This window comes from Grampus griseus, assembly GCF_964374135.1.
Source record: "Grampus griseus genome assembly, chromosome: 12".
NCBI lineage: Eukaryota > Metazoa > Chordata > Mammalia > Artiodactyla > Delphinidae > Grampus > Grampus griseus.
In genome coordinates, this window is record NC_139006.1 from 22,044,678 (window position 1) to 22,059,417 (window position 14,740).

At 58.6% G+C, this 14,740-nt stretch overlaps 1 protein-coding gene across 3 annotated transcripts in view; it reads left to right on the top strand.

Moving 5' to 3' along the window:
- The first annotated feature begins 636 nt into the window (after window positions 1-636).
- The window catches only part of EMID1 (EMI domain containing 1), a 40,968-nt gene continuing 26,864 nt past the window's right edge, over window positions 637-14,740 (top strand). For all 3 annotated transcript variants that reach the window (XM_082667491.1, XM_082667490.1, XM_082667492.1), the window contains exons 1-3: window positions 637-788; window positions 8,381-8,494; window positions 8,961-9,064. In XM_082667491.1, the coding sequence (XP_082523617.1) occupies window positions 688-788; window positions 8,381-8,494; window positions 8,961-9,064 (319 nt within the window). In that variant the 5' untranslated portion in view covers window positions 637-687. The remainder of the gene's footprint in view (window positions 789-8,380; window positions 8,495-8,960; window positions 9,065-14,740) is intronic.

Below are 14,740 nucleotides of genomic sequence, written 5' to 3' on the forward strand. Positions count from 1 at the left end.
ACTTTATGGGGTCAGCCCAGGTCTTCTCTCAGGGGGACTACGAGTGCCTGGGCCTCCTTTTTTCTCTCTGTAAAATGGGGATAATTGTGCCCACCTCACCCAGAGTGGTTTGAAGATTAAACCGAGAGAGGATGTGAAGCGGAGGTGAGGTGCCCTGCACACAGTGGCGTTCACTGCTCAGGAAGCCTTTGTTGCATGGATGAACCGTCCCTCGTGGCTCGGGAACTGGAACCCTCAAAAATGTCGAGAGGGGATGAGGCCCCCGCATCATTAGCCCAGGCTTGTTGGGTTTGGGTCCTGGCTGCGTCTGAGACCATGGCCCGGCTTCAGCTCCCCACTTGGCAACACGTGGTAGGGCACCTCGAAACTGGCACTGCGCCCCCAAAAGGGCCACGCGGCGCAGGGCGCCAGGCTCAGGTGGGCACCTGGTGGCCTTCCTGGCGGGGGCGCCCGACCCCCGGGGCTTCTTCCGGGTTGGCAGCGGCGGCGCAAAGGGCGGGGGGCCGCGCGGAGGGGCCGGGCGAGGCCGGGAACGCGCGCCCCCGCCCCGCGCCCGCCTCCCGCCCGCCCTCCCGCCGCTGCGCTGGGAACCGGGATCCGCGCGTCCTGGGCGGCTGGCTGCGCGGGCGGGGACGCCAGGCTGGAGGCGACGGCGAGGGTCCGCGCGCGGAGGGCGCCGGGCGCAACATGGGCGGCCCGCGAGCCTGGGCGCTGCTTTGCTTCGGGCTCCTGCTCCCGGGAGGCAGCGCCGCGTGGAGCGTTGGGGGAGCCCCGTTCTCTGCACGCAGGTAAGGGCTGCCCCTACCCCCCGCACCACCTCTGTGCCCTGCCAGCCCGGGGTTGGGGACAGGGACTCCAGGAACCGCCCCCCTACAAACTCCGTGCAAGCCCGGGATTGGGAAAGGGACCCGGTTCCCCACCTCATTGCCAGCCCGGGTTGGGGCAGGAACCCTGGGCCTCCTCGCTATCTGGCAGAAGCTCCAGGCCCTGCGGGGGTCACCTACTTCACGTATACAGAGCCGGCAGTCCCCCGACAGCGTTCTCCACCCCCCACCACTTCACCTCCAGAGCCCCAGGGGGTGGTTTCCCCCGAGGGAGGAAACCACCAAGACTTCCCCCACCCTTTCCCTAGGGCCCCCTTCCTGCACATAGGAGAAGCCCAGGACATCCTCTAGCTGCCACTTGGGGGACCCTCCCCGCTTTACTCTGCTCCTGGCTTTTTTTTAGTATCCCAGCTATTTATTTCTCTCAAAGGAAGAAGACTGGGGTGGAGTTTCACAGACCGAGGGTCAGTGTCGGCTCCCAGGGAGCTGGCATTTTGGACTGCGCTGGGAGCAAGTGCTCTGTCTTCCTGCTGCTCTCTCAGGAGCAGGGAGCATTCTATCTGGTGGTGTTTATGGAGCATCTCCCAATACCAGTGAGGGGGCCCTTTATGTGCAGTGTTCAAGGATTGAATGAGGTAGGGAACACTTGTCCCCATTTAGCAGATGAGCAAACTGAGGCCCCAGAGAATTAACATAATCTTCTAGGCTCATTGACCATTAATAGAAGAACTGGGATTCAAATCTGTGTCTTTCTGGCCTTGGTGACTCTGTTTGGACCTACCCAGGCCCCTGTCCTGGCTGTAGCCCCTGCCCCTGCCCCTGCCGGGGTCCTGTTTCGAGGGCCAGCCTCCGCTGTTGTCTGAGGCAGACAATACGGAGTAGCCAGGCCTCTCCAGGCCTTTTCATCCCATTCAAAGGCCTGCCCGGCCCCCACCCCCTACGGGCTCAATTCTTTAATTCTTTTCAGAAATTCCCTTTTCCCAGTGGTCAGGGGCCAGTGTGCCCCCTCTGGGCTAGCAAGAGCAGGTGACATGGGCAGGGCTGGAGGGCAGAGGTGGCCGTGGCATCAGAGGCCAGAGGAGCAGTTGTTTTGAGACAGGGGCTGACGGCTGGCAGATGTCACAGCCACCACCATGCATGCTGACCTGGGCTGGCATTTCACCTGTACCTATACCCTCCAGAATCTTCCTAACTGCCATGGGAGGCACACATTTTTATGGTCCTCATTTCATAGAGGAGGAAGGTGAGGCTCAGAGAGGGGACATGACCTGCCTAGGGCAAGGATGTGAACCCCCAGGGTCCCCAGTGTCAAGCTCAGGATGATGGTTGAGAAGGCATAAGGCTTGGACTGCCCTTTAGCCAGTCCACTGCCTCCCAGCCTGGGCTCCTTGGCCCCCCAGGACTTGCTATGTGGGAGCAGGATGGTGTCTGTGGGCAGGTATCTGGTGGTCACGGGGGACTGTCACCCCATCTGGTCATAGAAGGCTCACAGTGGCCTGAGCATCACAAAAGCTCTGTAGGCAATGCTGTTGCTCCCATTTTACAGATAAGAAAACCAAGGCCAAAAAAAAAAAAAAGAAAACCAAGGCTTAGAGAGGAAAAGACACCTCAATCTAAGTCAGTCAGTTTCCAGATCCAGTGTACTTTTCACTCCAGCAGCTCTCCTGGAGGAGGGCGAGCTTTTGTCAGCTTGGGGAGCTGAGAAAGGTTTGCAGGTCATGGTTAGGAATTAGGGGCTCTGGCCTCAGGTAGAGCAGTGTTTTATTCCTGGCTCTGTCACCCACTCAATGTGTGACCTCAGGCAGGTCTCTTCAGGGCCCCAGGTCTCAGTTCCCCTCTTTCCTCCCCTCATCCCCTGCACACAGGCCTGTTCTGAGGACAGTCCCCCACAGGAGGAACCAGTGCAGGGCCTGATGTACAGTGGTTCCTGCTATGACCAACATTAAGTGAGGGGAGGGACCCGTAGCCAGAGGAGTCTGGTTCTTGGCTGCGAGGACCTCCCCTTGTGGCCCCGTCCCAGCATCATTGGAGACGGCATGGGGATGTTGCTCCCCATCAGCCCTCCCTCCACCCCTATCCCGGTGCCCCAGGCACCCCTTGGCAGCCAAGAGACCAGAGGGAGAAAAGAGGCTTTGTGCCTGGGGAGGGGGAGGCCCGGGAAGGCATCCAAGGGGCCGCCCCCAGGCCCAAGAATGTGGCAAGACTTTGAGACCCCTGGAACCAGGGTGTCCAGGGCTGTGCAGAGCTGCCTTGTCTCGCCCTTGCCCCTGTCTGCCGCCCCAGTCCCTGCTGGGGGTGCTTCCTGCCCCTCTGAGGGCCCTTCCAGCCTTTAATGACCCATCTCAGTGTCTCAACGCTGTGGCTCTAGAGTTGAAGCCGTCACCGGTGTCCTGGTCCAGGCTTCTTTCCCTGCAGTACTGGCTTCCTTTGGGCAAATCTAAGAATCAAGGAGAGTGGAGAATTTTCTTCCCCACCCCCTCCGTTGGGAGCTCGGATCCCAGCGCTATACCCACAGGGGTGACCTGGGTAGGTGACTTCTCTTGGGGCCTCAGTTTCCACTTGGTAGAATGCAGAGCCTGACAATCCCTATCCCAAAGTCAAGGGGAGGACCTTGTGCGGAAGGTACAGTGCTGGTGTCCCTCAGGGAAGCCCCTGGACCACAGCCGCCTGGTGTGGGCCCTATGTCACGGTCCAGGAACAAGAACTACCAAAAGCCGTCAGCGCTGCGCTAAGGGCTTTACGTGAAACCTCCCTTGCAGGAGGAGTGTCTGCTGTCCCCATTTGCAGATGGACAAAGTGAGGCCCCGAGCGGGTCAGGGCCTTGTCCAAGGTCACCAACTTAGGAAGCAGCAGAGCCAGTGTGTGGGGTTCGCCTCTGGTGTGGGGTTCTGGCTCTGTTCACCCCACCCCCACCCTGTGGGTCTTCTTTCTTTCCTCTCCTTTTCATAGCGGCCCTTGGCCCCCAGCCTGCTTGGCTGCCTCCTGCAATTAGCCCCTATCACTGTTCCGGATCACAGCCCTGGGCCCCGTGGAGACAAAGTCCCCTGAGCTCCTCGTGGCAGGGGGTGGAGGGCAGATGGGGGGGGCCCCCTCGTGGGGGCGGCCAGTGCCAGGCCGAGCTGGTCTGGCCTGTTTTCTCTCCTCCCGGCAGCCTCTGGAGGCCCAGGAGGTGCTGAGTGGGCAGAAGTGGCAGGCCCAGGAGAGAAGTGCTGCCTCCTCCCAGCCCCTGCCATTGTCCCATCCCACAGGAGGTAACCCAGCATCATCGGGTTCCTGGGCGGCTTATCACCAACCACGTCCCAGAAAAGAAGCTCCCAAGGGCAGCAGGATGGGGGCGGGGCCTCCAAGGACTGCGCCCATCTCTGGGAACCTGGGTCCCGGCTCCTCTGCCCAGGGCCACTGTCTGTTCTCAGTCATTCAGCAAACCTCCCTGAGCGCCCCCGGGCTGAGCCCCATACTGGCTTGGTCCCCGCCAGCGCCCTCCCCCAGCGCCATCGGGGGAAGAAAAAGCTCAGGGCTGCTGTGAGTGGCTGAGGGGGGCCCGTGCAGGTGCCCAACTGTGCCCAGAGCCTCAGGACTGAGACCCAGAGGATGAATAGGAGTTTGCTGGAGCAGGGAGAGGGCTTTCCAGGCAGAGGAAATCTCCTATGCAAAGATCTGAGGTGGGGAGAAGATGCGCATGGGAGGGAGGGCAGGAAGGAGGGAGAGCAGCAGCGCAAGTGTGCAGGACCCAGCGGTCAGGGCGACAGGCAGCGTGGTGGGCTGTGGACTTCAGGCCAGCAGCGCCCCTGGAAAGTGGGTGGGTGGTGGAGCCAGGCTATGATCCTGCGGAGGAGCTCGGGCTTATCCTGGCAGCAGTGGGGCTGGGTCTTCAAGGCCAGGGAGGGGCAGCGTGTAATTATTGGTGACCCCCCAGGTGGAGGGCACGAGGGGCTGACCTTGAACCCCACCTGGCCAGAGTGTCCCCTCCTGTCTAAAATGTCTGCTAGCCGGCCATCAGCTCCGTGTCTCCTAAGCAGGGGATTCAAGCAAACTCCAGCTGGTGGGAAATAAGCAGGGAACCAGGCAGCAACTCACATGGGGGAGATTTTAAGTAAGAAAGAAGAAAAAAACTGTTTTCTCTGGCTCCTCTGTGGTCAAAAGAATTGCTAGGGCAATTTTGGGCAGTCACAGGCCCGCCTCCCCCAGTCCAGTCCAGGGGCTGGGCATGGGGTGTGTGTGCACACTTGTGTGTGAGGGTGCACGGCTCTGTATCTGCAGGTTTTGGCCCGAGTGCAAGTTGGACAGTCATTTCTGTGGTTATGTGTCCTGCTAGATTGACCTTGGTCTGATTGCGTGCTGTAGTGTGTGTGTGCATGCACACACTTATGTAGATCTGTGTGTGCACATGGACACGTGTGTCTGGAAGTTGTATATGTGAGCGTGTCTGTGTACTTTCATGTCTGCATGTGTGTGTGCATATTGATGTGTATGCATGTGTGTGAGTCTGTACACTGGCATGGAGTCTTCAGTCCGTGCCAGGGCCCTCCTCCTGTGTCCCATGCTCTGGCCATCCTCTGCCCAGGTTGCTCCCTCCCTCCCTCCTTCCTCCACTCACAGAGCCCCTGGGCTAGCCTGGGGGACATCACACAGGCTCAGGGAGCCCCTGAGTCCCCCTGAACTTGTACCCCACATTTTATGCATTTTTGGGGGGAGGAGCGACAACTCACATCAGTCTCCAAAGGGGCTTATGTCCCCCCAAACAAGATCCCAGTGGGTTTTAAACCACAGCTCTGGGGACCCAGAGGCTCTCACGGGTGGGGGACCTTTTTTTTTTTAACATCTTTATTGGAGTATAATTGCTTTACAGTGGTGTGTTAGTTTCTGCTTTATAACAAAGTGAATCAGCTATATATATACATATATCCCCATATCTCCTCCGTCTTGCGTGTCTCCCTCCCACCCTCCCTATCCCATCCCTCTAGGTGGTCACAAAGCACGGAGCTGATCTCCCTGTGCTATGCGGCTGCTTCCCACTAGCTATCTATTTTACATTTGGTAGTGTATATATGGCCATGCCACTCTCTCACTTCGTCCCAGCTTACCTTTCCCACTCCCCGTGTCCTCAAGTCCATTCTCTACGTCTGCGTCTTTATTCCTGTCCTGCCCCTAGGTTCTTCAGAACCATTTTTTTGTTTTTTAAATATGGAATGCTTCAGGAATTTGCGTGTCATCCTTGCGCAGGGGCCATGTTAATCTTCTCTGTATCGTTCCAATTTTAGTATATGTGCTGCTGAAGCAAGCACTGGGGGGCCTTTTTGAAATGCATCTTTTTAAACTTATAAAATCCCCACTTGCTCATTAGGAGAAACATTTCCAGCCTGTGGTTAAGAGCACAAGCCCTGGGGTTAGAAGAAGCTGAGTTCCAACCGTGACTGTGTCACTCATCGTGGGTGCCCGGGGCACATCCCAGACCCCAGAGCCTCAGTCTTCCCATCTGTAAAGTGGCACTTATAATTAGGTGTGTGGAAGGCCCTGGGCACAGCTCCTGGCATGGTAAACGGAGGCTGCTGTGAGCACAGGGGACTGAGTGGATGGAACTCATCTAGGCATGTGATTTTTCCTCACTTAATACACACATAGGGAATTCCCTGGCGTCCAGCGGTTAGGACTCCGTGCTTTCACTGCCAAGGGCCAGGGTTCAATCCCTGGTTGGGGGACTAAGGTCCCACAAGCCGCATAGCGTGGCCAAATAAAATTAAAAAAAAAAAAAAACACACATAGCTTTATATGTACATACATTTACAGTCTTTTGGCTTTCTCTGCTTTTCATGTATTAATAGAAATGTCATTCTCTTGGTCCACACATACTTTTTCCCCCTTAAGCAGGCACATGGAGACCTCGGACTCTGTCACAGCACCTGGTTCTCTGTGTCTAGGGGTCCCACTTAGGCTGTTCCAGTTTTGCGCCATTCCTGACAGTGCTGTAACAAGCGCCTGGCACCTCTGCTGTGGGTTCCCTGGCCGAGGGCTCTTTTGAGTTCCTGCCCCATCACTGGGCTGATCAGAGCCACCCTTCTCTGGCTTTCCCACCTCCGTGCAGTCGGCCAGGGTGTTTCCTCCTCCTGGACTGATTTCAGCGTGACACAGAACCGTGAAGGGACTTCTGCAGAGTCCCATAGTGAGTTTGTCAACTGGTCCCCGCCAAAGATTCTCCTTCAGGTGGGCTGGGTGGGGGTGGGGCCGCAGCTGCAGGGCTGGGTTTCCGAGGTGGCAGGCACCTCCGTGATGGCTGGAACATTCCAGGTGCTCACCGGCCCTCAGCTCTGCATGGGGTCACGGGCCTGCGTTCTTTTGCTGGTGCTGGGAAAGGAGTGACCGTTTCAGGTGACCCTTCTCAGCTTGAGCCCCCACCCCACCAGACTTTCCTTTGTGGCCTGGAGCCCAGGGTTAGCAGGTTCCCAGGCTGAGGCCTTCACAGAGCCACAGACCGTGGCTCAGGAGGTGGGGAGGAGACGGGAGCTGACAGGGCCTCTGGGATGGAGGTGGGGGCCAGGCTGAGCCGTCCACATTCCTGGGTTCAAATCCAGATCCGCCATGCACCAGCTCTTTAACATGAACAACTGTCTTCCCCTCCCTGAGCCTCAGTTTACCCCTCTGTTAAATGGGGGGGGGGCGTTTCCTGGTTCTCTGTGGGAAGATGATGTAAATACCTTTAGCGTACAGTAGGTGCTCAGTATGTGCAGTGCAAGGTGATTATTTGTTGGCATTTGAAGAAGTCAGTCCTCCATGCTTGGGATATTGATTGTGCATCCCAGCTGTCACACAGAGGGGACCTGAGGATAAGTGAGACAGAGCTTCTTTCTCACATGCCTCAGGGAGGGAGAGGGCAGATGTGAATCACCAGCTTAATTCAGCATGACAGGGATACAGAGAGCTTAGGATCCCAGGCAGGGAACCATCGCTTCTACTCAGATGGGGGTGGAGGTGGAAGAGGACAAGGGAAGAGGTGACAGCACAGCGGGGCTTTGAAGGTAGGAGGTGTCAGGAAGAGAAATGGGGGAAGGGTGCTGCAGGCATCAGGTCCAGCATGAGCAAAGGCCTGGAGGTGAGGGATCCACAGCAGGAGTGGGAGCAGGAGACTTGGAGGGCTGAGGGTAGGGCTAGGCAAGGGACACCACCGCCAGGTTTCCATTGTCTGACCCTCCCTCTGGGGAGAGAGTGAGGGGAAAGACACTCACTCACTGCCCTTGTCCAGGTGGGAGGTGGGAGGCAGTGGTGGCCTGGAGGGGTCAGGGTTGGAAAGGAGATGCTGAGGAGGAAGAGCCCCAGTCAAGATGCCCTGCTCCCGTCTGGGCCCCTGCAGCTCATTCCCCAAGACCTCTGAGAGCACCCAGCACAGCTGTCCCCTCCAGGGTTCTGGAATTCACTGCTCAGCCACTTCAGCTCAGAGACTCCCACCAGGGCCCAAAGAACTTGGAGAGCTTAGGGGTCTCCCTGCCTGGAGACTCGGGGCTCCCAGAGAGAACATGGGCTGCGCGTGGCACCTGAGCTTCCTCTCTGCTGGTCTGTTTCAGGAACTGGTGCTCATACGTGGTGACCCGCACCATCTCGTGCCACGTGCAGAATGGCACCTACCTGCAGCGCGTGCTGCAGAATTGCCCCTGGCCCATGAGCTGCCCTGGGAACAGGTGAGTGAGACCGTGTGGAGTAGGAGCTGCTGGCGTTCCCACGGTGGGCACGGCCTGGTGGAAGAGCTGGGGCTGGGGCTGGGACCCTGTGCAGGAGATGCCTGGGACCCCAAGGGTGGGCGGACAAAGGGACCATTGTCCATTCCCAGCGCCTCCCCTTGGCTCTTGGGCCTTCCTGGGGGAGGGATTCCAGCATTCACCTGCACGCCTTCGCTCAGTGAGCGTTCACCGCTGGGGACAGTCTAGCCCAGCTCGCAGGGGCTTCCTGTCCAGTTGGTTTCTAGATCCCCCCGGCTGGGGGCTGGGGAGGGAATGGAAGGGCTGAGGCCCAGAATGCATGAGGAAAGAGGCTCCAAAGGGACCTGGAGGTGGCAGAGGACCCTGGAGGCTCTGGGCTTGTCCCCATGGATGGTGGGAGGGGTGGCGGAAGGCCCATCTGAACCGGGCCACCTGGGCGCTCTTTCAGCTACAGAACCGTGGTGAGACCCGCATACAAGGTGATGTACAAGACAGTGACAGCCCGCGAGTGGAGGTGCTGCCCTGGGCGCTCGGGGTCGAGCTGCGAGGAAGGTAGGACTGCCCCAGGCGCAGCCCAGGTGCCTCCCCTCAGGTGTGTGGGAGGGAGCTGTAAACCGTAGCTGAGTCGGTAGGTGCTCAAGGGCGCAGCACCACACTTACCAGGGCTGCTGCACAGAGCTGCTGGCCAGACGCAGCTGGGCCACAGTGGGTGTCTGCTCTCCCACGGGTGTTGGCCACCTGCCTCTTGGGACACTGTCAGGACCCCTGGAGGAATTTCATACATGCTGGGTAGCTCACGTCTTAGGTCACACATCCCAAGCCTTTCCTCCAAACTTGGGGACATTTCCATGGGAGGTGGTAATGGTGCAGGGAAGCAAAGCACCACTTAGTGCAGTGGGTCAGCAAGGTTGGGATGGCTACACCCAGTCTGCAGGTGAGGAGAACAAGGCTGTGTGATGGGCACACAAGGGCGTGTGATGGGCACACAGCTCCTAAGTGACAGGATTCAAACCCAGGTCTGCCTGGCTTCCCCCAGGCCCTCAGGGATGGGAGGACTCAGCTGGGCACCCTGTGTGCGGAGCGTGTCCCAGGCAGAGGCCCCCCTCTCTCCCCCCACCTCCTCTGCGTGCAGCTTGGTGGTTTGGGGCCAAGCACCCAGCAGGGGCGCAGAGGAGGCAGCCCGCCCCTCCCCTGGCCACACAGCTACTGGCAGTGCCGTCTCCTCGAGGGCGCCTACCTCTGCTGAGGGGTCCAGGCTGCATCCACCCTCACTGCCTGGTTGAACCCGAAGAATGACCAGAAAGAGGATGGACTGGCCTAGAGCCAGCCTGAGAACCAGGCCCGTAGGCCCCTCAATAGAAAGAGGCATTCGGGGCCCCCTAGTAGCACATTAATGTGACTATCGGTCGAAAGATGCATTCTGATTCCAGAAACACCGATGTGTGAAACACAGCCTCCGAATCAAGGGAAGGTGAGGCTTATAGCGCCATTCATAGGTGTTTCTTGAGAGATTTACACACTTCACCTCCCTGGGACCCCACAGCAGCCCCAGTTCACAGATGGGGCAACGCAGGCCCAGAGAGGTGAAGTCACACGGGGTGGGGGCAGACTCCCCATGGAGTGGGGCAGGGAGGGAGCCTGGTGGTTTCCATATGGGGTGGGAGAGCCCCCAGCACAGCGGGGGAGGAGCAGGGCGGCCAGAGGGAGCGGGGAGCTGCTCGAGGTCCAGCAGGGGTCCGGTACAGAGAGGCAGCCCTTTTTACGGATGGAGAAACTGAGGCTCAGAGAGGTGAGGGGGTTGACCTGCGGTCACGCAGTATGTGAGAGCTGGGACTGGGACCACCCTGACCAAGCATCCATGTGTCAGTGCCTCCAGGCCTTGGGGCTGGATGGCAGGGAAGGAGACTGGCTGAGACTCTCACCAAGGCAGATGTGGGAGGCTGGGAGGGGCAGACAGGGAGGAAAGGGAGGGGGCCAGGAACAGCGCCCTCCCCTGCATGCTGGGAGGAAGAGGGGCAGGCAGAAGGGCCCCAGGGGCAGGAGGGGAGCCAGCCAGGAGGGACTGTTGCCAAGGAGGCCACAGAGGAGCTGGTGGTAAGGAGGGGGCGAGTCCCCAGGGTACGGGGGCCCCCTGGGTGCAGAGCACCTGCCCATACATAGGCCACTCTGTCCCTGGCTCCCCTCCCAAGGGCAAACCTTCCCAGGTCTATGGGGCCGTCGTGGAGCAGGTGGCGGCAGCGCCCATGCCCTTGAGTGCAGCCGCTGTAGGCTGTGCATCCACGACCAAGCCAAGGGCTGTGGCTGTGCCGCGGGGGTGAGGTGGGGGTGCGAGACGAGGACTGGGGCCGGGCCAGCCCTGACGTCTCCCTCGGCAGGGCCTTGGGGTTCCAGCCTGGGGACAGCTCTGCCGCACACCAGCTGTGTGGCCTTGGGCCGGGTACTCCCCGTGCACCGTGCGAGTAGCTGTGCAGGGGTATCGGGCCGGGGGGCGGGGAGGCTGCAGTTCAGGCGGCACTTGTCTCGTGCCCTCTCAGAGGGAGGGGCACCTTCTCTAAAGGGCACCAGGCTGCCTTGTGCTCTTGCAACACCTGGGGCTCTCCTGCCCTGGGCCTCAGTGTGCTCACCTGTGAAATGGGCAGGATCATGCAGTCGGCCTCCCAGGGATGTTGCAAGGGTGAAATGAAGCAGGTGGCGCCGCAGCCCATGGAGGGCAGCACGTGGCGTGATGCCCAGTGGGACAGGAAAGGAAGGGCCTCTCCACACCCATGAGGTTGGAGCCGAGTAAAGGGATGTCAAGGCCTGGATATTCTAGAAAACTGCTTTGCTGGGGCCCTGGGAATGGGGACGGGGAAGCATGAGGACATTGCTGACCCACGCCGGGCCCTGCCCTTCCTATGACAGCCAGCTTCAGGCTGGGCTCCCCCAGCTGTTTTCCCTGCTGGTGACTGCCCTCGCAGTCTGTCTGGTGTTGTGACATGACCTGAGGTCAAAGAGCTCCGTCACTAGGGGCAACAGGGCCCAGAGTGAGCTGAAGAGGGAAAGGAAACACCTATCATTCCAGAATCCAGCCTTGGATCAGCTGTGCTCTGCTGTGTGACCTGGGGCAAGTCACTTCACCTCTCTGAACCCCGTCTCTATCTGAAAGTCACCTCAGATGGAGAAGTGCCTGCCTCACACCTTATTATGAGGACCAGAGACATGCCTCCAACATAGCTACTGAATAAATGTCTTCCTTTCCCCTTTGGCCCCCTGTGCTGGGGAGTCTGCCCTGCCTCCCAGCTCTGAGACCCGATTTCTCAGTCAGCTGCTCAGCAAACAGGCCTCTACTCTCTGGACTGGATGTTTGTGAGGCGAGCAGACTTATGACTTTTAGTTCTGGTTTTCCCATCTGTACAGTGGGAGTGTTCGCTCCGTGATAATGAGTGAGGATGGTTTCTCTGATGTTCTTGACAACCGTGAGGAAGGGGCTAGAATGGGTCCCTTTTTACAAATGGAGAAACTGAGGCTCAGAGAGGTGAGGGGGTTGGCCTGGGGTCACTCAGTATGTGAGAGCCGGGACTGGGACCAGCCTGACCAAGCGTCCATCTGCCAGTGCCTCCAGGCCTTGGGGCTGGATGGCAGGGAGGAGACTGGCCCAGGCTCTCACCTGGCTGCCTGCTACCACCAGAAACAATGGGCAAGGAATGGCCAAGGCCAGAATGCATCATGTGAGCTGGTCCTGATCCCCTGAGTGGCCTGGGCTGTTGGGCTCTGCTGAGGGTAGGGCTGTAGTGATCACCCTGCCTCTAGGGGCTCCCCGCAGACCGATCTCTCACCCAACAACCCCATTGTCCAGATGATGAACGTGAGGCTCAGAGAGGGTATAGGTCTCACACAAGGTCACACAGCAAGTAAACATCATGGCTGGGATTCTCCCAAGGGCTCTGACCTGAGGTCTACGATGTCGCCCTGCCTCAGACCCTCCTGCAGTCATAATGATGTAGACTTTATGACTGCCACTGACATAAAGGGGGAGGAAAGCTGCCACTGTCCTCTGTGCTGGGCATCATGATTTGTACTCACCTGCATCGTGCCACCATGTCGTGGTACAGAAGGTCCAACTGTGGAAACTGAGGCTGGGAGAGAGGAGTGCCTTGCTCTGGGTTACAGCTGGATTCAAAGCCCTTCAGTCTGACCAGAGCCGAGGTCTTTCCTCTGCAGCAGCGCTGGCCAAGGACTTCGTGGGGCACGTGTTCAGACAGCTGGGACTGACGGAAGCCAGCCTCAGCCCCAGCTCCTCCCAGATAGAAAGATAGAGGAGAGGGGACTCCCTCACCTTCCCCTCCCCATGGGCTCCCCCAGAGCCGGGCTGCCTCCACTTACCCCCTCACTATCCCCATCTGTTCCTCACACCTGTGCCTTCCCCATCCATGGACCCCCACAGCCCTTGTCTTCTGTGGTGGGGAACAGCAAGGGAAGAAGTTTGCCCAGGGTCACATAGTAAAAAAGCTTAAAAGCAGACGGAGATTCCAGCCCAGCACTTCCTGGGCCCCTCGGCCTCTCCACCGTCCAGGGCTTGGCCCTTCCCAAACATGGCTCTTGTGCTCTAACCAAATGCCAGGTGCAGTGCCAAGCCTGTACCTTACTCTGCGGATTCAGAATCCTGCAGGTTAAATGCTGTTGGAATTTGCCCATATCTGCCACCCGTCTACTCCACTCCTGTCTGGGAGGCTTAGTGGCCCCCACCTCCGACTCCCACCAGTGTATTCTCCACCCCCAGCTGGGAGGCTCCCCCTCTGCCCTCCCAGCTGCCCCAGCGAGGTGCCCCAGCTTTGCCCTCCCTCTGTTTTGCCCGGGGCCCACTATGGCCTTCTCTCCCACCCCAGAGCCTGGGCAGTGGCTGTCCTCTCTGCCTGTAACCTTCTTGGCGCTCCCCCCTGGCTCCGAGGATCCCCACCCTTTCATCATTAATCCTGTCTCTCTGGTTCCTGGAACGGGTCTGGCGTTAAGTGGGTGCATGGGAAATGAGTGGGAACCTCATTTTACCCGCAGAGGGACCAGGACAGACACAGACCAGGGCTTCCCAGAGGGCTGCTGGAGAGTTCTTGGAGCTCCCAGCCCCAGCCCTGACCCCAAACCCTGACTCAGGCCAACAGTAGCAAATATTTACATTTGCAAAGTAAATTCCAGGGAAGGGAGCTGGGCAGGGGCAGGGGAGGCTGCGCTCATGTGGTCTGTGGTCACTGGACCCAGCAGACCTGGGGGGAGGGCTATGAAGGAATAAGCCCCTCAGAGAGAAAGTTAGGACTGGAGCCCAGGGACACCACCAACGTCTCACACCCCTGTTCCCAGCTGAGGGTGGGATTTAAACACCATGCTCTGCTCCCCTCTTCTCTCTGGGCCTCAGTGTTCTGATGAGGATCTGTTGAGAAGGAACATGAGAGACTGGGCAGAGGGAAGGGCGGCTGCTTAGGGGGCACAGGACTAGAAACTGCAGATGGCACTGGCCTTGTGGAGGTCAAGATGGAGTGATGAGAGCTTGTTGGTGGGGGGCTTTGGTGGGTTCCCTGGTCTGTGCAGGAAGGCTTTCTGGAGGAGGTGACATGGGGGCAGTGGCTGTGGGGATGAGGAGGCAGTGCGCTTGTGTGTGTGTGTGTGTGTGTGTGTGTGTGTGTGTGTGTGTGTGTGTGTGTGTGTGTGTGTGTGTGTGTGTGTGTGTGTGTGTGTGTGTGTGTGTGTGTGTGTGTGTGTGTCGGGCTGGCTGGGACCTCCCAGATGGTGGGAAGTGGCCCAGGGTTTGTGGTCCTGGGACTAGCGGGGAGCTCCTTGGAGGGTGAGGTTGGGGCTGGGGAGGGGCCCTTCAGGGTGGACCACCAGGCTGGGGTGAGGGGGGCTCTCAGCCCACTGGGGCCCGCTCCAGGGGCCCTGGCTCAACACCAGTGGGAGGGATGTGACATTTTTATCCTACAGGAGACCTCCCCCAGCCCTAGACTTTTTACGTACTGGAATTTTGTGTGGTATAGGGCCATTTACAACCTGGTTCATCCCTTAAAGTATTTCTGTCTGTTTCTTAGAATTTAGGGAGAGCTTGGGGGGCCATTTTTTGTGAATCTTGAATCCAGAACCAATATTTTCTGGTCTTTTTGACAGTTTTTGTTATTTAAACTTTCTTTTTTTTTTTTTAATTTTAACTCACAATTTCTTTGAGTCAGTTATGTCTGCACTGCTGGTCAGACCGTGCTTTCATTA